At 42.0% G+C, this 25,765-nt stretch overlaps 1 protein-coding gene across 1 annotated transcript; it reads left to right on the forward strand.

Moving 5' to 3' along the window:
• The first annotated feature begins 1,745 nt into the window (after nt 1–1,745).
• On the forward strand, nt 1,746–5,942 carry LOC128142145 (interferon alpha-inducible protein 27-like protein 2B). Its single transcript, XM_052787890.1, has 3 exons — nt 1,746–1,962; nt 4,722–4,868; nt 5,759–5,942. The coding sequence occupies exons 1-3, from the start codon at nt 1,815–1,817 to the stop codon at nt 5,785–5,787; spliced, it is 324 nt and encodes a 107-aa protein (XP_052643850.1). The 5' UTR covers nt 1,746–1,814; the 3' UTR covers nt 5,788–5,942.
• Nucleotides 5,943–25,765: the final 19,823 nt, after the last annotated feature.

Raw genomic sequence — 25,765 nt, forward strand, 5'->3', positions numbered from 1 at the left:
CTGGTGATGGTAGCCAGGGTCAGCTACCGGTGCCAACTCACATGTTCCTCATCCAACTCATTGCAACCACACAGCAGATTTTAGAGCCACCTCCTTGCTGACTAGGTCCATGGCGCACTTGTAAACGGAGGCCTCTCTTGAATCCCTTCGGTGGCTTCCCTCTCCTTAATACACTGAGTTTCTTCACCTTGTTTTCATGAGAGTACTATTAATTTCTCCTTTCCCTGCTTATTCACTGATGCCTCTGCCAATCATGAATTGCCTTGAGGCGCTTTGCTTGCAATAAAACATTTATTTTATCTAATTTTAACTATTTTTAGTTAAACAACTTTGTGTGTATCCATTATGAATTGTGTTTTAGGACTGAATAAAAGGTCATCACATACAGAGTCTCTGCAACTTTGTGAAGCCTTCATTCCTCATGGCTTTGCCAGACTTTATCATCATTTCCTGATGGGCTGTTTGGAATATTAAATAAATAATATTAACAAAGCACCGAAAGATTTTAGCAGTTTTGAAGGAAGGATCTGTAGCAACATGTACAAAGAAAGTGACATTTTGGGGTTTATTGTCACTTTGAAGAGGGCCTATAGCATTAATTGTCCTATTCTTACGTGGAATTTTACGTGCATTTAAGCTGCAACTTTAGATATTTTATAACATCAAGTAGTTCAAAATGATGAATGAGAGACCTGAGAAATTATGGGGATAAAGATGCATCATAATTACAGAAGCTCTAATGCAAGCAGAGTAGAAAATAAAAATAACAAACATTTGAATTAAAGAAAATTAACATATATGAATTAAAGAAAAATGGAAGGAAAGAAAAGAGTTAAAAGAGCAGTGCTGCTTAGGGGTACATGCACCAAATATCCCACTGCTCAGATAAATAACACGTATAAGAAGAGAGGAATGGACTTTGTGTCCTTTGTTCTATAACCCACCATGTACAAGATACAGGTATTATACGACCATGAAAATGCTGTATTTTTATTCTGTATATTTCCACTTCGAGAGCCATCCCTGCGGTAGTGTCACCAAACCAGATACTCCTCTTTACCTAAGGGAGGAGGCCCATGGATGTTTAAACAACCTTATTTAAAGTACTGGCCAAGAAAAACTGCAATAAAGGAGTGTGTGCCAGTTGCAAAGGCCTGTTCATTAAAGATGGAGGCTCTGCTTTAGCAGGATTTGCATGAGGAAGAACAAAACATCTGTGTCAATCTGTTCATATGAGGCAAGGTCCCCTAACAGTTCCTTCCATAAAGAAATTAATTTCAACCATCCATTGTTAATTAAGTTCTCATTTCCAGCTCTCTGTAAACCAATTTTTTTTGGGGGGGTAGCTGTACCACAGCTGAACTCTGGGTGCTATAACCAAATCAAGTTGCAGTTTCTACATGACCACTACTTTGCTGCTTTTTTGTCTATCATCTTTACTCAGAGTTGTATTAATTCCTAAAATGAGGGGCTATCTTCTCCAGGTGCAACTCAGTACAACAGAGTGCAATGCAGAAGAATGAGGAAGCAAAGTTCTCAGCCACATCAGTTGCCAGTCAGTGCTTCATATGCTACTAATTTGTTTTAGTGTCATAAGGGGAAATTAGTTGGTTTGCCTAAACTTCACTCTGATAACAGCAATAAAAGGCATGGTCATAAAGTTCAGTTTCATTTCCTGGCTGAGGATAAGTTTTGGTTTCTTTTCTTTCTTATCTGGTAGCAGTTTCATTTCTCTGCTGTTAGCTAGGCAACATATAAAAAGATTGGTTGAGCCTCGCGGTGCTTCAGTGGATTCCACACCATCAGAAAGAGAAATGTCCGACCAAAATGTCCACAATGCTGGTTTCACTTCCTCCGGTATCACAGGAGGATCACTTGCTTCATCGATGATGTCCCAGGAAGCAAGAGCGTCTGGGGGAGGTGTGCATTCTGGAGGCCCTACTGCAACTCTCCAAGAAATGGGTATGAGCAATTTTGTGTGTGTGTGGTTTTGTGGTTTAGTGCGTAGGTCCAAACAATTTCTTTTTCCTTGAAAATAAGCTTGTCAAGTAATGTCTTCTCTCCTACATTCCTGTATTGCACTAAAGACAAAAGATTCCTATATTTAACTGCCTGTTATGAGTGGGATGCTATTAAGGGTGTTTTCTGTGTATGTACATATGCATGAATGCACACATACATACGTGGTATTCATGAGTTTCAGTGTTTATTTGAAGTTTGTGCTATCTCTCCATTCTGCTAGGAATCATCAATAATATGGAAAGTCATGGTAGCAATAAGCAACGATACACTTATGCAAGAACATGATCTGTGTACCTACATTTCATATAAATTATCAGATTTCCCTTGCTTTTTACTCACACACATCCATATAGGGAGAACCCATAAAACCTTATGCAAACGCTATAGCAGAGGGAAATTAGCTGCAGTCCAAGAGCTGAATTCACGAAGGGAATATATACACATCCTTGACAGCACCTATCTAAGTACTAAAATCAGGCATAGCTGGCTTTCATGTGAGCTAACCCTGCAGGTGCTTGCTTTTCTGTTGCATGCACAGAGCAAACCCTGACCTGATGACTCTAAGCAGCTTGGCACTTGTTTAACCCCAGATCCCGTGGGATTCACGCACAAGTTATTCTCCCTGCCAGTCCTGCCTGTGTGACCTGTTTCAGCAGGCATCCTCTAAACAGGCATAAGTCCACAGAAGAGAGTGCCCCATGTAATCCTGCTTTACCCAGCAGCATGGTAGTTAGCTCGCTGACCTTGGATAAAAGCTTCAAAACTCTTTTTGCCTTAGGGGTCTTGGACCCACATCTCCCATGTCAGGACTATGCTAAGCAGCAGCCTGGTTATCGGTGGGGATCTCTGCCATATTGGTCAACCGCTGACCTGCTGCTTTTGTAGTAAGCAGCTAGAAGTCTACTGAAGGATGGAGCTGAGCCTGACTCTTCCAGCCATAAAAAGAATGGTTGGCCAGGTGAGCTGGCCAGGGTCCAGATTTGGGGCATCTTTTAATAGTAAAAAATGAGATAAGCTTGGTTGAGAGGAAGTAAGTTATTTTTTTAAGATATGATTCACATTGCTGCCAATATTATTCATAGCGTGAGGCTCTCCAGACAGTGAGGAAATAAGTGACATAAGGGTCATTTAAAGAGATCCTGCATGTGACTCCTCTGAGGCATTTTTAAATTTTTACTCAGTATGATTTGATCAGTGAGTTTAGGTTACTGAATACAGTGTTTATTGAATATTCAATAGGAAAGAGCTTAAGGGATGGTAGCAGCAGAGGGACTGAATATGGGAGAGAGTCAGGAGAGGAGGAGGACCGAGAGAATGAAGAGCAAGGAAGAGTTGCTGTCAGGCACCATGCTGCATTAGCAGCAGAAATCCTGGTACACGGGAGATGCCAGTTACTTAATCTAATCATACGCTAGAGCAGAGTTAGCTGCACAATCTTGCCTTCTGTTACAGTAAGGATGGTACAGCAGTACTCAGCACACCCATAACCAGTGGCAAACTCTTCAGTGGTCATGCCCTATAGAGAGCATGAAGTTGCAGTTTCTAAACTAAAAGACTGAAGAATTGTATCCTTCCACGTGCTGAGAATCTTTAGGAGAGAGAAGCAACGTAAACATTTAACAACGCCTGGTTTTATTCTTGCAGTGTCTGTATCAGCTATGGACTTCATTATTTTGGTGAAGAGAAATCTTCATGGCTCAAGGAAACCTTAGCCATGCCTACAGGAGATACTCCAAAAGAGCTTTTATCCATGTGAAAAATGCTAGCTCTGTAACATTGCCAAGACAGGTGTGAGCTTTGGCTCCCTGCAGCAGGAGAGCTTGCCACACATTCTTTGCCTGATTGAGAGCTAAAAGGGCCTGATTTCATTTCCGCAGGTGCTCACTGAAATCTCTCACTCTTCAAACACATCTTCTTAACCTTTTCATTCAGACTGTAACCCTTCCTCCCCCCAGAACAAACACGCTCGAAGGAACGGCTGATTCTGCAGCAGGGCATGAGTATTGTTCAGTATCACTTTACAGAAGATGTTATAACAAGCTCATCACCAAAATATTTGAGCATCCTCCAGGAGCGCTTTAAGCATTATCACTAACATTTGTCATCTTTAATGCTTTACTCCTCTCCCAGGAGAAGAGTTTGCAACGGAATACTTTGCTTGAGGCTTATTTATACTGAGATGGAGATATACATATAAATTGGCCACTGGCTACCACAGCTTGCTGTGTTTGAATTTTACAGGTATCTATTATGTATAAGTTTATGCTATGGAAAGTGAAGTGAAAGGAACATATCCGCCACCTGGAACAGTAAGTGGTGAGGTCTGCAGCAATCCTTAATTCCTGTAGGAATTTGTTCCACAGTCCACATTTGTTCCTCAGGCAGCTTCTCAGAAAATTGCGATTTCAGCAGAGACAAACTGTGCTGAAACTGTTTTGGAGATCCAAATTTATCAAAAACAGTCTGTGCGAGAGTTGTAAATTTTCTTTGCGTTCTGGGAACATCCACAAAACACTGCAAATGTCCTTTCCCCAAGGTGGCAGATAAAAGCAGTATACTGACGGAACAAGTCAAGTAACCAGCAGTCGTCTTGTCTTTTGATACATTTGCTAGCCTCGAATTTTTTTAAAACACAGTATTTTATAATTATCCCATAAGGTTCCTTCCAGTCAGTAACATCTCCTTTGTAAATGTTCTAGGTGCGAGAGGCTCGACCCATTCATCAGGTTTTACCAGCAGCGGGATCTCTGGTGGATCCAAGGCTTCCCACATGATGTCCCAGGAGGCCAGATCTTACGGAGGTGGAACTCCCAGGGGTGGTACAACTTCCACCGTCCAGTCCATCTGTAAGTGAGAGTCCTCCAGATAGATAAAGAATAATTAACAGATGACTTCCAAGAAGTCAGCAGTATTTCAGCTCAAGTGTACATTTACTAGATGAAGGGATGTAAATAAGAGAAGTGGCTGCATTGCACCTGAAGCAACGTTTCTCCTGTTCGTTGCTTTATACTTGGTGGGAAGCTGAAACTAGGGAATTAGTGGAAATAACTATGCCACGAAGTTGCAGAGATATGGGTGGCTAGCAGAGACAGAAATCTGAAACACACAGTGACAGAAAAAAGGCCAGTGGAAGTTTAGGTTATGCTTTCATCATCACCACAATGGAAGTTCATTAATTTTTTTCAAACACAAATTCAGGACCAAACCAAGAGCTTCACATTTGAACAGGCAAAACAGATTAAGTGGGAGGAAACAGCGAAACATGAGAATGGAGTTATCAGACTGACGGATAGGAATCATTACTCCACTTCTTGTGGCCTTTTAGAACATCTTAGCTTTCTTTCCTTTAAAGGAAGTTCATTGCGTCAAAAGCAGAGGGATCTACCTGCCCTTACCAGCTCAAAGCAGAGAACACCACAAGTTTTCCTCATCACCCTGCCAAGTTAATGCAACCCACACCTAGATAAATCAAACCAAAGTATGAGGAAGCCTAGTCTATACCTGAAAACATCAGTAAGGATGCTAATTATTGTAGTGGGATCCTACAGGGATTGGAAGAGAATTGGAGACAGGATTGAAGTTCTTCATTTCAACAAGTGTCTTTCACAGTGTAACAAAGACCTTTGGTCTCTGACCTGGGAACATTTGTAACCAATGCTCAGATATTCTCTATGTTTCCCCGTACTGCAACTTTGCTTTAAGTTGTTCTCACAAGTTTCTTTGTATTTGTCCTTAGCAATGGGTGGCAAAGGAGGAAGACACTGAATAGAAGAAAAACATCAGCCCAGAAGAAAGCTCTGCAAGTGGTTCATCCTTTACTAACAGAGTCATTTGACAACTTCTCCCCTTTGCTCTCCCTGTCACTGATGTGAAAGGCAAAGCCTTTTTGACATGCACAAATAAAATTTCTCTGAAAACGATGGATTCTTGCGTTAAATTAGTGGGGATGGGGATGAGGGGCAGTTTCTTCCTTGATTAAACATTCTCTGAAGCACAGGCACATACAAACACAAGCCGATAAATGGAAGCTAAGGTACTTTGGACTGCAAGGGTGTCTTGCCAAAGCCCTGGGTTTAGCAACACTACATTCTCCAATTACAGGTAGCTTGCTTTGTTTGTTTTACAAAAAGTTATCACAGTGCAAAAGTCACCCTGTTGTGAGAGAGGAGCATAGAAACACTTGATAAGAGGCATCCAGCAGTTCCCTTTGGAGGTACTTCTAATAGACTACCAAATTAAATTCTACTGAATTAAAAATACACATAAGCAAATGAGAACAGGTCCCAAGAAATTTCATACCTCAGAGATGCAACTGATATTTATATCCCTCTACTATTTCTAAAATCCCTTTCACATTAATTTAATTTAAAGTCCCTCTTTGTTTATTGAGAGGTGTCAGCTTTGCCACAATTGGACCAAACCTACACCTGTAAACTTCTTATGATACCTGAGAACAGATAAGGCAGAGAGCCCATCTTCTCTGATATAGGTCTCACTACTGGGGCCTCTTGCTGTTCGCCACACGCCTGACTCATTTCCTTCATTTGTACTCATACGATGACATTTCCCCAAATACACATAACATTGCCCATTCCCCATAGAAATTCCCAAACACATACTCCCCACACTTCCATCTTCCTCCTGTCTTTCTGGCTCCTCATCCTCCCTCCCCTATAACCTCCCTCCCTCTGTATTTCTAACAAAACCACACGGTGCAGCTTCTCCTTCCCTTTCCCCACCCCAAGACGGAGGAAGAGAATCTCCCACCTTCAGGCCAGAAGTTAAGAGGCGTTGGGTTTGTGGTGCTGCACTCAGTGATTTTCTCCAACAGCTTCTATCACCCAGCTTGAGCATTCCCACCTCAGCTGCATCTCTTCACGGCTGGGAAACATGTTTGTACCCATACACCTCATGCTCTCAAATATGGTCTTCTCCCTCCTACCTAGGCACCTTCCTGAATGGACATGAGCAGTCAGCGTTTGCCTCCAGTTGCAGCAGATTTAAATTGAATTATTTGATGAGGGGAGGAGTGCTAGTATGGAGGAGAGGCTGATGAAGAGGGGAAGAAAGGTATCTGCACTTGCTGTGCTATGCAAAGGATTAAAAGGCAATTGAAAAACAAAGTCTCCATTTCATGGGATGGAGGTGCTCTCCTAGCAAGGCGCTATCTTGGGCAAATGCTTAAATGTAACCAGGAGTTGAAGTCAGAAAATCATAGGAAGATTTACTTTCAAAGGGACCTTGGTGTGAGAAGAATGGGGGCAGTTCTCTAGTCCAACCTTCCGCTCGAAGCAGTGTTAACCTTAATGTTAGACTTGTTTGCTCAGGGCTTTGTCCAGTCAGGTTCTGAAAATCTTCAAGGAGGCAGATATCACAGCTTCTCTAGGCAACCTGTTCAACAGTTTCACCACTCTCACAGTTGAGATTTTTTTCCATATATTGAAATAGAATTCCCTTTGTTGCAAAGTCGCACTTACTCCGATGGATTGTGAAGTACATACTTAATAACGATGTATTTTAGAGTTTTCCACTTTAGAGATTCACCAATAAATATGCTTTCCTGAACCGGCACCTAGGCCTAAAAGTCATGAAGATGGGACTAGAAACATCCTTTGCAGAGCTCAGTGCCTCTCCTGAGAACAGACACACTATTTACAAATCACGCACTGTCACATCAACAGGAATGAATGCTTTCTCTCTCCCCATACTTTCTGTACAATTACAGTTTTAGAGATTCCTTCACACAATAGTAGTAGCTTATATTTGTATGTTAGCTTTCATACTTAAGGACCCTGAACTGTTTTGTTCACTGCAAAGGAAATGCAGCAACATAATCCCACGCTTTTTTTTTTTTTTAAGGTCAGACACATTTTAACTTGACTTGAGTGGTAGTTTACATGCTTGCACGTGTGTGAAAGCTTCCCTGCTCATGCCTGCATGCTGGCTATCTGCTGCTAAATTGTCACAACTGCCATAAATATCTAATTGTAATATTGTTGTTGTAGTCTGCAACAAATAAAGAAAGAAAAGGAATGAAGAACACCTTGTCCAGGTGAAATGAAAAAAAAAAAAAAAATTAAGCTGTTATGCAGTAAAAAATTTAAGTATTCAGGACTCACAGACAACTCACCAGACTCAAGAGCCTGTGAACCTGACTGAGAAATGTGGGGCATGCTCTCTGAAATGGTATTTTAGATGTAATTTCCAGCCTTTCTTCTAGCCCTTCTCTATTCTCCTCCCGCATGTCTTCAGACCTTACCCAGCTCTCTGTAACAATGATTTTCCCACATGCCTCAGTCACCATTAAGCACAAGGCAAAAGGTTTGGCCGAGCACAAACAGTAGGATCTGGAAACCGGTGTCACCAACCTGTGAAGAGGGAAGGGAGGGGGAGGCTGCTGGTTTTACTCTGATGAACTTTCTGTCTGGTTCTTCGGTTGTGGTTGTCCCGGCTTATAACAGGCCTGCCTTTCCCACTGTCCCCACCAAAACAGCCACCAATTAAGAAATCCCCTTTCCTTCTCACTTTCAAACCTGCTCCATAGTCATCCTTGATCCCTTTTACGGCAGCAGCCTCACAACCGCTGCGGGACATCAGCAGGGTGCTGTGATTTTCCTCTCCCGCCGTGGCTCACCCTCTGCGAGAGCTGTGTTGGAGCACTTTGCTGGCTTGGGCTCTGTCCCATGACCTCACGTCACCTCTAAAAAAAAGCTGCGGCAGCTTTGTCAAACAGCTGCTGGGGTATAGGTGGAGAAAGCTGGCTACGTAACCAAGAGCACAGCTAAATTTTTCTAAGGCGCTTAACGTTCCTCACTCGTGGCGGCTTCATCGCAGTTCTGCCATGTCTTTACAGAGGAGGGAGGGAGCATAAGGTCAGTGTAAGGCAATAAAACATTTTATATCTATTTACTACAGATTAAAGGAGGTGGGCAAGTAAAAGGCAAAGGAGAAGCTGCATCCTGTCTTTATTGATTTTTACAGATCACCAGTGATTCTGCTTTTGCAGCTTTGTCCACCCAGCGTAATAAAAATAAAAGCATTGAAACTCCGGATATTTGGCATAGCCTGGGATGCGTATGTGCAAACATGGACTCAGCAGTTCACTGCTCTTTAAGTCTGGGATAGTATGTGACTCTAATTAAGCCATCCTACACTTTCCTCCCAAGGCCTAATGCAACAGCCTGTGACTGCTAAAATATAGCTGCGATCTATCAGCAGATCTTCATTCCCTTCTATGCCCTCAGCGCTGGCACGAGGTAGAGCAAGAAGGTCTAACCTGGCTTTTTCCCATTCAGAGATTCCCCCCGTGTGCAAGTACTCTCAGACAACAGCAAGGACCTAGCTTCCCACAAGCAGACATTCAAACACCTGCTTTAGCACCGATGATGCTGAAGTGAGTCATAACACTGAGACTAATGTAAAAATGACAAGAAAGAGTAGAAAAGTCAAGCACATACATAACTTGTCAGACAAACAGTTTTGTAAACTGAAGCTGTATTATGCGAGAAACAATGTGTGACCGTTTAATGACAATTAAAGACCTTGTTTCTTATTTACCTGCAGAGGGGGAAGATTTAAAACTGGGTTTCAACTTGAATGTTGACATTTCTTGACCTCAAGTGTTTTTGTCTTGTTAAAAAATGACTATCATTAGTGAGAGCTGACAAAAGGTATTTATGCCTAAAAGAAGGAAAACCAATCCAAACCAAAGCAAGGATCCTTAAGCACATATCATTTTACTTTTCAGCACTTACGTGATGCTGGCAGTTTGGATTACTTTTCCCATCTTTAGATCTTGTTGTGTTGAGAACTAGCCTAGATAGCTTTACGGAAGCAGGGAGCATCCTCAGCTGCATTTGAATTCACTTAACTGCATCAGCTCTAATAGGTCTACAGGAGAACAAAGGTAAATGCTTCCTCCTGAAAGCCTTACTCGCAGACCACTTAAGCAAATTCATATGTACATTACTACAAATGAAGTATTTACATTTTTAACAGAATATAATTGAAAAGGTCAAATAACAACAAATATGGCAATCTAAATCCCTCATGTCTCTCAATCAATCTTTCCACAACAAATAGACAGAGAGATAGAGAAAGGAAAAGAGGCAGCAGTGTGTGATTACCAGAGCAATAGCACTGAAGCAATACACTGCAGAAAGCACATAGCTCTCTGCGCGGAAATCAATTTCTCCCATGGGATGGGGTCGATAGCTGTCTGACAGGACAGTATACAGGCAATTTAATAGCATTTTATCTAAATGAATCTATTCCTCTCCCCCCCACCAGCCTCACAGTTCATAAGAAGGCTCTCTTTGTAAAATAGATTTATTTATTTTTTATCATACAACAGGAAAGTATTTATCATTCTGAAGACACTACCATTGTCTATTAAAAATCATTTATCCCTGTTAAGTTACTCATTACCCACAACTCTTTCCCAACATTGTCATTCTAATTAGTTAAGTCATGCACACAGCCCATAAAAATGACTTTCAGTTACTCTGGAAACATTTTTCTTACCCCAAAACATTTTAAACTATAGATCATTCTTTCAGGAAAAATAAGCCCACAAAGCAGGCAAACTCAGTTGACTTAGAAGAGCATTGGTATCTGAAATGACATTTTTATGCAAGAAAACGCTTTTTTTTTTTTTGAGGAATGCATTATACACAGAGATTGGTTGTCCAGTGTATCTATTTTAATAGTACTTAATAACTGATAAATAATAAAGCCAAGCTGATCTTATTAGTGGATATCTGTGTGAAGTAAATGGTAATGAATGAGAACCCATAATAAGCATAATTCCAAGGATGGATCTTTGGCGCTCTGGGAGTTTGGTATTGTGCCCCAAAGGCTCTTGTAAATCCAGCTGCAGTTCTTGCTCATCATTTAGAAGATTAGGGGCTGATAAGCGACAGTCAAGCCTTATTAGAACAGGCTAAGGCAACAGGAAACATTAATTGGGTAATTTAATGCACAAGGAGACAATAAATGCCTGCATTGTGGTTCAGATGCTGTTTCCTCTATTGATTTGTTCATGTCTTATTTTGTGAAATTCTCACAAATTCTTGGGGGAGAGACTGTAAGACAAAGTCCAAGTTTAAAAATACCAGAATACTTTTGTTATTTCCTACGGCTTCCCTTCACCCCTTGTGTTACTAAGGGACCCAGCAGCAGCCCTGCCCTTGGAAGCCAAAGAATGAAGACTGCTCCCTCGCCCAAGGACTCCTCCAACAAAGGAGGGGAGAGATCCAAGGTATAGCAGCTATCTGCAGTGAAATGGTGTCTCACCACCTTACTTGTGCTATGGTTTCAACACAGCATGCACACAGCAGGGGCACTGTGACTCTGGGAGAAGTCCAGTCTCTCTTTTCCTTTAGAAAGCTGGGAGCACTTAACAAAGCCCCCTTCTCTTTCACCATTCTGGAGGAGGTGCAGAAATAGTTGCTGGACCGATCTTCCTCTGGAAGTAAGGAAGATGAGAGGAAGCTCCCGGCATGGGTGTTACGTCCCTGTCTAATGCCAGAATTAATCCACTCGTGTGGGTGGATCCACTCAGTGCCCTCAGTGGTGGATATTGGTGTCCGGAATACCAAAATCTCTCAGTTATATACCAGCTCCTCATCTGGATCCCATTCTAAGATTTCCTTCCGTGAGATTTCTTTCCCACAGCTGAACAGGAGGGAAAAGAGGTTCTCTTACAGTGGAAGAAATTCAACATGAGGAGGGGAGAGTCTTTCCTTTACTCAGCTGACCTAGGCACTCTTTCCCTCTCGTTTTCTAGCACTGTAACTTGGAAGATTGGGGGTGATAATTCATGGACACTTTATTTCAATAATTTACATTTGCAGCAATTTAAATATTAAAATGCAGTTTGAAGGCAGGCAAGCATCATTAATTTCAAATAAACACTGTACATTATGCTCTGTTTAACAGCATTCAGTCTCACTTTTTGTAGCTGTATTCCACTTTCAAGCACAGCTTTTGAATCATTCTTTTCAAAGATCCCCAACCACAGCGTCTCCCTTCCACAGCCTGGCACCTTTTCTGCTGCGAGCAAGGTTCCCCGTGTCTGTGGCAGTGGCTGGAAGGCCACTCCTCGTTGCCCGCTGCAGCAAAACTCACTGTGGGCAGAGCACCCCTCCACTTCAAGCTTCTTCAGGACTGTCACATTGGAAGTTGGTGTCCTCTTCACGCCTCCCCATATTTAAGGAAGGAGGTGGCCTCTCTGACTCTATTCACCGTATGATGTGGTGTTGCAGGGTGCCTATAAACAGATCCCTAAAGTCATGGAAGCCTTGGGAGAAGAGGCAGGGTCCACTTACAGCCCAACACATCCTCTCCACCACCACATTAACCAACGCTCTAGCTGTGCTGCGCGCATCTCCTCAAGGACTGCCCCGAACACAACGATCCGAGACTGTCCACTAGGCCAAAAATAGGAAACGTGCACATCTTCTTGTTGGAACAGTGCTTATTTGTACTTGCACTGAACACTATGCAGGACAGCCAGTGGTGGACCTATTCGGCTGAACAAAAGGATAAGTCAAGGCAGACCTCTACATCTGAGAAGATCTGACAGTCTACCTGGAACAAGACCAACACATTCCTTTCAAACCAGCAACTAGGTACCCAGTGGCTGGGTTAGGCAGGTTAGCCCCTTTCCTCTTCTGGAAAGAAGAACACCCCAATACTTTTCCTCTGGGCTTTCATTCCACTGAAGTTCTGAGTGTTGTAACCGTACCGAAAAACAACAAAATTATGCAGGCTGCCCACAATGGTCCATTTCCTTAGGGCCTCACATATTAAAGAGACACAATTAATAATTCCATTTCAATGCACAATAATAAAAAAGATTGTACATACATTCCCTTATAAAAATATTCATCATTAATGATTACAGTAATTAAAATAGTTCCCCATCCTTCCCTCTACCACTTTGGGGGAAAAGTCAGCATTGAAATATAATCTGGTTTAACTAGATCTAGTTTAACTAACATCTAATACAAGCAATATGTTATATAAGCTATCTTGTTTTACCCATTGTTTGGTGGGTTTTGGTTTTGGTTTAGGTTTTTTTTTTAAGAATGCCTGAATGTGAATATAAATAAATAAATATTTTTCCCTTAATGTAATAAAATTTCATAGAAAATATTGTCCCTAAGGAAAAAAAATGTATGCTACAAAAAGAGTTCTTAAAATTCAGATGTTGCTTTTTGCAGCCTTTTGCAATTGGAATTTCCACCCAGCCAAGATTTTTACTGGCCAGTTTTAAGCTACCTCTGCAATTTATGTTTATACATAAACAGCTCTGATTTTAATTGCTATCAACTTCTTACACTTGATAGATGGTCTTAAATATTTTTTGCCTCCAGAGACTACTTACTTTGCCAAGTATTGACACACTTTCAAGATTTATACTTCTCTAAGGAACGAAGTTTACAATAAAATATAATGTATTCCGTGGCTGTGAATGGTAATGTTACTAAACAATCCAAAGATATTTCACAACTGGTAGTTATTTCCCTCTCACACCCAGCACTGCACTGTTTTAGTCCTACTATAGACTTTGGTTTTTAAAGAAATGTAAAATGCCTAATTTGCCTAACCTAATGTTTCAGAGAACCAATATGACTTAATTCAGGTTTCCTTCCACTAGAGCCATTATTGGACTAACGATTACCCTTTCATTTTTCCCAGTAATTATTTTAAAAGGGTAACTCTTGTGGAAGGGATTCATTCACTTGTGGTTTTGGAATAACCCCTTACAGAGCTCAACCATCACACTGCAGTCAGAAACAGGAATCGTTACAGAAGTGTAAAATACAATGTCAAACATACAAGTAGTTACTAATTATTAGACAGGTGTAACTCAGTAGATGACTGAAGTCACATCTAGATCTAAATATTTGGATTGAATCCAGTTTGCTGGTAGCGATCATGGGTCACATTGCTTAGAGAAACCCCAGAGGACAAGGGTTCTTAGAAAAAAACCATCAATTTGTACCATCTCCAAGCAACTGCTACTGCATTGCTGCAGAAGTAGCATCATCAAGCTCTATCAGCAGCTCTTTTAAAATCAGCTGAAAATATATCCAGCACTGAAACAATTCATAGATGTTACTTTAGTGACAAAGTGCAGCTCTCAGCCTTGTAAAAATACACTTTCAAGGGAGATTTAATTTTCTTTTTTCCAGCCATTTCACCTCTTTAATACAGCTTTCTATATTGATCTATTTTGTAAATAGGTAATTTTATGTCACACAGCTCCTTTGCAGAGGAAAAGGAAAGGTGGCTCTGGGTTGATCTCTTTTTATCTCATTGTTACCGCTTCTCAGAGATGAGCAGGCACCCCAGCAATAAAAGGAAACACGCTCCATGGGTTGCACCACCCGTCTTCCTCACTAACTGGGGAATGGGAGGGATGCGATCCAAGAGGGTCTGTAATTTCCCTGGGGTAGGTGACGATGCAGCCTGTACAAGAGTAATTTGTTGTGAAGTTTTGAATTTAAACATCCCAGCTCTTGGTGAGACTACAATTCCAGGTTACTTGGATTTTGCCCTTGAGATGGAGGAGAAATTCCCTACAATTTCTATAAAAGTTGCTAAAAATTCTAGGAATAAATGATTTTGTCAGAGTAATAATTTCTATAATTACTCATTGGGAGTCCTTGCCCTGGCCATCCTCCCTCTCCCACCCACCTTATAAGGATTTTTCTAGAGCAAATAATAGTTTAAACTGCAGACAGAATAAAAACTGAAGAAAGCAGAACAGAAGTATAAAGAGACAGAAGTAAGCAGTTGCTTAAATCTGTTAATAACCAGATATAGAAACAATGAATGAGGATGATCAGAAAACTGAAGAGACCAAAAAGGAAAATATTCTTGCAGACTTCATCCCTGTAGAGGAAAGCAATAGAAATGGAGACCTAATTCAGGTTGTGATTCAAAAAGCATGTAAATGCTTACTTAAGCACTTAAAAGCTTACTTAAGCATTTATACACAAATGCTTAAGAAATTCTTCATGTTCTGTCAGCGTGAAGTTAGTTTTCACTTGGGCCTGGTAGTTTGTGTTGCAGAGATTTTTTTGCAATACCACTAGTGAGTTTCCAACAAAAATTTTATTAGGATGTAAATTAACTCTAGAAATTTATTTCAAGATATAAACCCAATAATTCTTCTGTAGTGCATTTTATTTATTCCTTTTGATGCAAGGATATAAATCGGACAGTAATTTTGTACCAGTCCAATAAAGGACTTACTTATAAAAGACAGTGGATGAGATAATTCATTTCTGATTATTCATGTTTATTTTATCTTTAGCATACATAGATTATGAAAATAATCTGTTCCATGGCTGGTGCTTTTCTGATGAATTTTAAATTACATGTGGAATATTCTTAAGAAGAGAGATACTGAAAATATAGATTTATTATTATTTTGACTCCTGTTGGCTCCTGTGCCTAAAAATGGTATACACATAAGGAGGTTAATGGCATTATGATTTTCAGATAATGTTTTTAAACTGCTGACTTGGAAACTGTGCGATTAATAGCACTGAGAACATCTAAAGGTAATAAGATTACAATTTAATATTAACTAAGTGTTTCTTAGGGGTCTGCTGGAGCAGTGCCTCAGCTCTGGGATATGCTAGAGTAATTAGTCTGTAGTGGCATACAGTGGCGATGCATGATAACTGCAGCTTTTTCCTGCTGCAGTTAGGGTTTTCCATTCACCGGTAACTGGTTTTTATTTGTAATACCTGTCATAAACAGGCACAGAGCAAGCTTGTAATGCTCTTGCCTTAACCTGGCGCTGATCAGGGAGAGACCGGTTCTCAAAGGCTGATCCAAGTGCACAAGCAAAGATTTGCTTGCTTTTCTCCCATATAACAGAATTGCAAAAATTATCTGCCCTCACTTCTACTACGCTCCAGAACTGGTGAAGTTGCACAGTCTCTTTAGGAGAGTCTGCTGTAGCCCTGGGTGGCCAGAGGCAATGGATGTTGTGCTGGCTGCAGGACAGAAGGACAAAGGGAGCAGCAGCTCCTGCCGTACTGTCATCTAAATCTCTAAATTTTTTCTCCTCGTTTTGCTAATTAAATGTATCCATGTGAACGGAGTTGGCCTCCTCCATCCCATGTTGCCATTCCATCTGGGATGACAGGGTGACGCGGTTCTGCCGTCACGTAGGATTGCCTGACCAAGCCACACCTGAAACACCAGTCACACCTCATCAGGGCAGTGAAGTGAGGGTAGTGGAGACTTTCCTCCTCTTGTAGGAGTTTGTAACAGAAGCATTAAGATAGCATGACTGAAGTGCAAGTGGAAAAGGACCCGAGGACACAGCACAGCAAAGGCTACGGGACCAGCTTTTATTTGTAAACAAGGGCACACTCAACAGCAGACAAACTGGTAAACATCGAAGAAGGTGGTGTTTACATCAAGATCAAAAGGCTCCTGCTTCAATAAGGCCAAAGTACAGCTAGGCCAGCAGAGGACCTAGACGGGAGAATGGCAAAAAGGCACTTTTTACCTGGTATCCATCGCTCCTCCTGCTCTCCCAACAGGAAGCCGCAACTTTACCAGAAGGATGCCCAAATCGGGAAATGGAAACAATGCGTAGTAAACTATGCTTAATATTTACAAGGTCAGGGGGTTAAATAAGAAATATTCAGAAGCAAAAGACTATCTCATACTAACTACGGATCCTTCGAAGCCCCAGCAGACCCATCCACCGGCGCTTCCTGACGACCTGTCCCTGCCAGCCCCAGGAGGGCAGGGAGGACTCTCCAGCCAGAGCCCCTCGTCCTCCGGGTCACTCAGAGGGACTTCTGCCCACGCCCTGTGGACACCTACATCTTGCTGCTTGTATGCAGGCTTGAGTGAGTGAAATCTAGCAGAGCTGCGTATATTCGGTAGCAAAACGAAAGCATTTAAGTCAGAAAAACAGGCTAGCAAAAAAAAAAAAACCCTACACATCTTCATAATCATTTGAAGGGGGATATTTTAATAATCTCAGTTTGCAGGACGACCTCACAAAACACAAAGCTTAAGGATTTGATGTACTTCGAGGACTGCCTCCTGCAGAATGTTAGTAGGATTTAAATGCTCTTACTTGTGCATTTTAAAATCTACTTTTCAGGTAATGAACAACTTCCTAATTTTTATTACAAGGTTCCATTCACCTAGAAAATTCAGATCCACAGAGGATCTCATGTAGTGCCTCCACTTAAAAGTAACGTTATGCTCAGTATCGATCCCTTCCATATCAACTGTTCAGATTTCCAGCTATTTTTGCTAGTAATTTTTTATCCTTTGCTTGCTAGGGGATGTCTTTATACCAGTAGAAAAACAGTTAATGATGGAAAAAAGATAATGACTCAAAGAGTGAAACCCAATAACAAACCCGTCATTGTAATACATAGAAGACAGAAAAAAAGGACTGCTGTCTAGTCACAATTTCTCTCAATTTCAAGACGTCTGTAGTTCGATGAACCCCATTATGTTAGCAGATGTGAGCCTACTTTATACTCACAGTACCCCTGTGAGGCAGAAAATTTTATCTGGGAGCAACTGAGCGCACGAGGAACCTGAAGAAGCTGTGCGTGGCCACACAGCAGAGGAGGGAATCTGGGATTTCTTAGATGGCACTGATACAGACCTTTTTTCCCCCCACTAGGGAGTCACAGAGGCTCCAAATGCACATTTTAAGTCACTCACATGACAAGAGCCACTGCCTATCCCCACTTCTCGACCCTCTGCTCCCCAACTGGTGTATTCCAGGGTCCGTAGGTGATCCCTGCCACAACCAGCCCTAACTGTGCTGCACTCATACACGGGCTTCCCTTGTTCAGAGTCCTCTGTTAGAAACTCAGTCCCACAGAATCAGAGGCACACGGAGGAAATGGAAAACAAATTACTCAATATCAGTGAAACATACAGTAAAAATATGTGACCATCTGCAAAGAAACACCAGCAGAATAAAGAGGAGCAGAGACGAAAGGGAAGGTAGGATGTGTGTTTGCGAGGGAAAAAGCAATGGCAGCGAACCTCTGGACTGAAGGGAAAAAAAACTCCTAAGCAAGGAGCAGCCGTAAGCATCTCGAGCTGAGAGGGTAAGGACAGTACCTGGTTCTCCTTGTAACCACTTCTTAACAACACTGGGTCATAGAAATGCTGGCCAGAAAGGACCTCTGGAGGTCATCTCCCACTCAAAGTGGGACTATTGCCCACGCTAGATCATGTCAGCTTTGCCCAGCTGAGTCTTGAAAACTTCAAAGGATGGAGGTACCTTGGAACGTTTTCATGCATGTCATTACCACTGATTTCAACAGAATTTAGAAATTTAAAAACACACACAAAAATTTGTGTATAAAACAATAAGGCTAAACAGTTCTTCCACTATGGGTAAAAAAAGTCACTGCTTTTTGAACTCATGACAATTAAATTTATGTAATCTGTATTATAGGTTTATCAGCATATCTTGTACAGGCTAGCTTACTCCTTCTTTCCTATGCAAGCCCTAGAAGCTCCTGGAGGTGCATCTGTCTTATCCCTTGTAAGCAGTAGAAGAATAGTGCCAGGACAGCATCCATTGCAGGACTATAACAGTGTATCTGCAGTGCATAAAGAAGTGTTTAAATGGATCCCTTCTCGTGATATTTGCAAAAGCAGGCAAGCGGTCGTTCACTTTGTACGGAGACCAGCTTAGCCCACCCAGGAGGTGGTTTTGACCATTGCTACTGATCATTACCTGCAGCGAGCTAGCAAGCAAAAGTATTAAACTTTAATATATTTCAGTCGTGCCTATTGACTGTGCATTTTAAATAGACTCTGCTATTCTCTCCCAGTGGAAAGATTTATTTTACTTTAAGAATATGTAGGGCTGTGCTTTCAGTACTTTTTCTTTGTTTAACAAGCAGCTCTCTTACTGAAAACCCAGTAGACCACAAAACCAGTCAGGGGCTTTTATCCAGGATGTCTGACCCATCGCCTGACAATAATTAGTTCAGGTTAATTACAGCAAATCTGTAGATTTGCAGCCTGAAATCATCTCATCCCCTAAGCTGAACCCTCCAGAGGTTTCTTTTATGAGCTCTGCATCCTAAGGGTGGACTTAAAGTAATGAATTTGTCTCTAATAAGATTCATAGGTTTGTTCCCTAAGCAATGGTGTCAATTATAGAATCTAACACTGATGGCTTATTTTGCTGAAAATAGAGAAATTGAGAGGTTTTAATGAAGCATGCAGGATTTTTAACATTTTTGTTTAACTCTTTGCATTGTCGAAAAGTACAAAAATACAATTATGTGAAATATTGTACCACTTTCTATGTATTTCTGTGTGTGCCAATAGCTAATTTCCTTCTGCTCTATAATGGAAAAGGTTAATGTAATGACTCCGAGATTTCATTTGGAAATGTTCCAGAAGACTGTCTGAGTATTTGCTGCACTTAATGGCAGGAAGTAATAAGTGAGGTTATGTATTGGTGAAAAATATTTCATGTACTGAGACGATTAATACTGGAGAGAGGCACAGGGGACACAAGCCTGAGGCTTTCTTCTCAATTCTGACACAATATAATATGTCCATACTTGATACGTGCCCTTCTGTAGTTAGTTCTTAATCATTAACAAAGCAGACAGTAAGTCTCTGGGGTACATGGTATCAGGAGAAGAGAAGGAATCAGGCGTAGGATTCTCCTCTCTCCTACAAATGAGTGGCAGGCACCTCCAACTGGGAACACTGGACCAGATGGTACTGGTACCAGCAAGGTATCTACATAGCAAGATAATGCCGTAACACCCTTCAGGGGTTCGACTCTGTCCCAAGTATTTCAATGTCTATACTAATTTTTGTGCGTAGTTATTGTACTTAGGGTTCCTGGAAGATGAACCACCATGTCACAGCTTTATTTCAGCATTTTATTTCACATGAAATTTATTGCTTATGAAAAATTTAGCATTATTGCATATGAAAGATTTAGCCCTTTCCTTTATTTCAAACTTTTCAAAGTTACTTTTAATTCAGATCCCATTCCTGTTGTCTGAGTCAGTCCGAGTCACAAAACTAAGGTTTCAAGCTCATGAGAAATAGCTCCAGTCATTTATTTTACTCATTTTAATAAATAAATTATTATTTTGCTTTTAATAGCATTGAAAGAAGAGACAAGGTTCCAGGACTATTGACTCCATTGGAAAGAGATTGTTGAGGTTGGACCTGCAAGAGGGTAAACGTGGCAGTAGCCGTCACTGGAAGGGTGGATGCAGCTAAGAGGTGCAGTACCAGTACACCTACAACAGCTCCTAACATTTAAAACATGATTTACCTGTGCAAGGTAAATTGCTACAGAATTTAAACTAACCCTCCACTGCTGGTAGACTACCACAAGAGCGTGTTCTGCTCCCTGGCCAGGGGTCACACAGGCAGGTCAATGCAAGCCCCATTTTTCAGAAAGACTTTTAGATCAGCTGTGGTCTCCCTGCACCTTCCCCTGAGGGAAAGGAGAGCCTCCATGGTCATTGGGTTCTTGGGTGCTCCGCTGACCACAGAAATCACCGTCCCCAAAGGGGAGTTCGGATCATGGGTGCAGACTGTCGGCTTGAACTTAAGAGACGCATGTCGGATACATGAGACAGGCGTCAGACAGGACAGGCTGCTGCGTTCACTGGTGGTCTAGCTCGGACTGGGAGCGGGAACTGGGGGCTATGTATCTCCTCACCTACCCCAAGTCGATAAGTTCACCGAATTCTCACTTTTTACTGAGTGTCATGCATAATCTTTCACTGGTCTCCGCTCTGAAGGCTGCTATCTAATAAAGTCTATTTCAATGCACATTGGAAGCAATAAAGGCATCCATTAGGAAGAACAATATTTAGAAAAGGAAAAAAAATGCACCGGAGGTGCAAGATTAAAAAGGAAACTACCTTCCTTGGGTTAAGCACTGATCGGATGCTGGCAGTGACATGCTTTTTTAGCTGGAAAACGCTGAAGTACTGTATTGGCTTTACGCGGCAAGGTTCTGGTAGCGGCGGTGGGCTGCAGGGTGGCTTCTGTGTGAAGTCACCAGGAGCTGCCTCCATGTCGGACAGAGCCAATGCCAGCTGGCTCCAAGGTGGAACCAATGCTGGGCAGGGCCGAGCCCATCAGCAACGTGGGTAGTGCCTCTGGGATAACATATTTAAGAAAAGGTAAAAAATGCTGGGCAGCAGCTGTGAGAGGGGAGTGAGAATATGGGAGAGAAACAACCCTGCAGACCCCCAGGTCAGTGAAGAAGGAGGGGGAGGAGGTGCTCCAGATTCCCCTGCAGCCCGTGGGGAAGACCACGGTGAGGCAGGCTGTCCCCCTGCAGCCCAGGGAGGTCCACGGTGGAGCAGATCTCCACCTGCAGCCCGGGAAGGACCCCACGCCGGAGCAGGTGGGTGCCCCAAGGAGGCTGTGACCCCGTGGGAAGCCCGCGCTGGAGCAGGCTCCTGGCAGGACCTGTAGCGCCATGGAGAGAGGAGCCCACGCTGGAGCAGGTTTTCTGGCAGGACTTGTGACCCCACGGGGGACCCACGCTGGAGCAGTCTGTGCCTGAAGGACTGCAGCCCGTGGAACAGACCCCCTCTGGAGCAGTTTGTGAAGGACTGCAGCCCTTGGGAAGGCCTATGCTGGAGCAGGGGAAGAGCGTGAGGAGGAAGGAGTGGCAGAGATGGAATGTTATGGACAGACCACAGGCCCCATTCCCCATCCCCCTGCACTGCTCAGGGAGGAGAGGTAGAGGGGTTGGGAGCGAAGTTGAGCCTGGGAAGAAGGGTGGGGAGAAGATGTTTTTAGTTTTGTTTTTACCTCTCACCATCCTTCTCTGTTATTAATTGGCAATAAATTAAATTAATTTCCTCAAGTCAAATCTGTTCTGCCGGTGACAGTAATTGGTGAGTGATATCCCCGTCCTTACCTTGACCCATGAGCTTTTCATCCTATTTCCTCCCCCTGTCTTGCTGAGAAGGGGGAGTGAGAGAGCGGCTGGGTGGGCATCTGGCGGCCAGCCAAGGTCAACCCACCACAAGTACCAAGACCTAAACCTTTAATGAAAAAATTACTTGATTTCATATTTTCCCAGCAGGGTCCAGGATTGTATTTCTGGAGAAGGAAACCCATACCTGAGAAAGTAAATGGATTTATCACTTGTCTCAGATGGCAAATGCTTCAATATCAGCTGCTGTTTTCTCTGTTTCAGGGCAGGGATCTGAACGTACAAACTGGATGTTGTACATGGGTATCCACTCTGCTTGAGAGAAGAGAGGGTCTCTGTCAGTCTATCTGTACATTGAGCTGCCCTCTTACTCATTCATGCAAATAAAAACTGTTTCAAGGCAAGCAATTGAAGACTGTATCTACAGCCTGGCAGTTGCAGCACTTGTCTTAAACACAATTTGGACCTGAAACTTATATTACTGGGGGGAGGTGAGGGTAGGAGGATCATATTAGAAAAGGCTCAATTTTCTTCTGATGTTGAATCAAATAAAAATTCTACAATCTCTCACATCTCTCATAAAACCAAAAAATTGTTTTTCAGGTGTCCCTAGGGACTGACAAGTGGTGTTAATTGCTTAGAAAACTATTTTGGCCACCTCTTTGAAAACATTTCCATTACAAAGTTATCAAGCGAGGGTTTAGTTCGGGGAAGCACATACTGCGCTCGGTTCTGTTAACCCTGTTAACTCAGCATTGCAACATATTTTGCCACATAACAACCTCTCCCAGTAGAAGGATGACAGAAAAGCTCAGGTGTACAGAATATCCATCTTTTAATCCTGTATTGCAGCCAGAACTCTCCTCACTTGGAACCTGTAACCTGTTAATTGCCTTACCCTCATTTATATGATAAGTGGTTCATTTCCTTTATTGTGATTGAATCCCCTCCCTATATTACAAGAAAACTGGAGCTGCAGAGAGTGCTTGATTGGATTTCATTGCTGTAGGCCATTTCTTAAACAGGTTACAGGTTGACAAACATAGAAGGGGGATCAATATCCATCCTTTGCCTCATTGACAAGCTAATCTTTTCAGTAAACATTTCATCAGTTCCTGCCATTTGTATACATACCTGCCTCATGAGGATGGAGAAAGCTCTGCTTTATAAGGTTTAGGTAACTAATAAATGAAAAGACAAGAATATAAATGGGGCAAATCATCAAGATAGCGTTTTTAGGAAAATAGCCTTTCATTGCCTGCAGAATAGAACCAAGCACGTTTCCAACCATTCTTAATTATAATTAGGTTGCATTACACTCAGACCTGATGTCAGCTTCTGTTTCTGTAACTCAGCTTGTACCACTCTCTCGGAAAGGTCTGCCCCTCAGCCCGAAATCTCCAACCGTGTTACAAATGCTTTTGAAGATCACACTTGCCAGAATTAGAGATATTAAATGAGCTCAGCAAACGTAAGAGGGGAACTAAACTGCCCCTCTTCAATGCACGGGGCCTGCCGGCTTTTTGCTTTTTCAGTCCAGCGTAGACGAGAAGGGCCACCACGCTCGATAAAATGGCATCCTCCTCTCTTATCAGAGGTAACAGGAGCATTTTGAGTGGGGGTTTAATGAAGTTGAGGCTCTACTAATCACTTAAAACTCATGAGTCATACTCTAAAAGAAAGCAAGAGAGTTATGTTAAGTGTCTTTGGAGACATCTTTTTTTGTTTGCTTTTGTGTCACATGTTGAAGTCTCCTTCGCCCACAACAACGTGGGCTAGAAACTGGCATTGTCTCTGACATAAATGAGGGCCAAGACGATCGCTATATTTAGGCTTCTCTTACAGGCCTGCCTATTAGAATTGCATGGCTGAATGACAAACGCTGCAAAAATTAGCAATGCCAAATTTTGGTCTAACCTGAGACAGACCATGAAGACGTTCCCTGCAGGGTCTGGGGTGAAGGAAAATGGGCAGCAAACATGAAACTTTGGGTTCACAAGAAAAGAAAGTTATTCTGCTGTTGATACTTTAGTAATAAGTTTATTGCTGTCTTCCTATCTTCAAACTCCCCAAAAGTAGATATTAGTGATGCAAATAGGCTGTAAGGCATGGCAGGTAATCAGTTTCTTTTACAAGCCCTTCCTCTGCTTGTAGGATCCCAAAGCTACTGCTGGCTGTACTAGAGGACTGCACTATTTCCTCTTGCACCCCTGAAATACAGCCAGCAGAAGGATGTACACATGAAAACAGCTCCTTTCCATACAGACAAGTCTTCCTTCATTGCTCCAGCCTCTGCCTTTTCACCAAGGCTAATACCAGCAGGCGTGCTGGTGCAAACTGGCCATTAGTGCGTGTACTACTTTATCTAAGCTGCTTCTGATCACAGTTACAGGACCTGGCATTCCTCTATGTGTGAGTGCCTTTCTTCTGTGACATAAGGAAACTCTATTAAACCACACAGTAACATTTACTAGCCAAATAAACTTTGTAGACAGTAGAAAATACTAGAGGCGAAGATTACCCCAGATGTAACTTTGCTGACACCACTGAAGTCACATTAGAAATATTTCAGTCCTGCATCTTGCTAAGTGAAAATGGAGGTGATGATACAACTATTCAGCACTTGAGGACCGAGAACAGAGAAAAAGTGGGGCAGTGTAAAGGTCAGGAGAACATATACACATTTCCTTTTCTTCCCAAGGGAGTCTTTCAGTAAGTCTTTTAAAATACATATTAACTAACTGCAACACACCTCAGATGTCTGTTCTATCATTTATATAATGTTAGGAAGAGCAAGTGGAAAGGAAGAGCTCAGTTAAAGTTCAGCAGTTGGGGAAAGGATTTAATGTAACATATCTCCAGTATATTGGATGCCCTCTTTTCTCATATCAAGCTGGTCCATGTAGGTCTGAGAACTTTTGTTTTCTAGCCTTTTCAATTAGCAAAAGCAGTGTTAGGATATGTCTTTTATTTGATGTGCAGACTAGAATAGAAACGTAACAGGGAAAAAATATTCCCATAACCATAGGTTAATTGCTAGTAAATGTTGCTCAAGCAGTCTTGGGTATGTTGATTAATGGCCTCAGTGAGCAGCTGAAAAATAGCTAGGCTGCTGGAAAGATCATTAGCAATTTTAACTCTTCAGCTATTGTGATGGGCATAGAGAAACAATTACTAACATTTATAATACATTTTGCTGAGTACAGTGGCATACTGAAACGCAAGTTATAGTGAGGCGGAAACAATCACTGAGTTTTTCTTGCATTTTATTTTATAGAAGTTTACAAGACAGAGAGAGGCAAGAAATTTTTTTTTTCTTTTTTTTCTAAAGCTTTTGGACATATCCTTGATAAATGCATGGGAGATTTTATACATAAACACACATACTCAGTTCTGCTTATTAATCCTATTATTTGAAAGAGGAGAGGGACAGAGATGCTGAGTGAAAGGTAGCATGCCGGTGAGCAGACCCTGTTTTAGCTCGTAGAGGCACAGCAATATTAAGCTGTGCCTTGCAACAGTACAAAGCTTGCAGTCCAGGGGCTGAAGAAAAGAATGATCAGCTTTCAAGCTGCCTCTGATCTTTCAAAGCTCTGAATACCATAGCCTCCCTCAGAGCATCCAGGAGACCACGGTGCTCGTGGGAATTCATGGCAATACTTCTTCTTACCCGGAGTGACTGCAGTCCCTGACAGTGCTACAGTGCCTATTGCAGTTTCAGGGACGGGATCTCTCAGCAGTCAGAAGAGGGGATTTCAAAGCTCTTACAGACCTCTCCAG

The sequence above is a fragment of the Harpia harpyja genome, chromosome 5 (genome assembly GCF_026419915.1).
Source record: "Harpia harpyja isolate bHarHar1 chromosome 5, bHarHar1 primary haplotype, whole genome shotgun sequence".
Classification (NCBI taxonomy): domain Eukaryota; kingdom Metazoa; phylum Chordata; class Aves; order Accipitriformes; family Accipitridae; genus Harpia; species Harpia harpyja.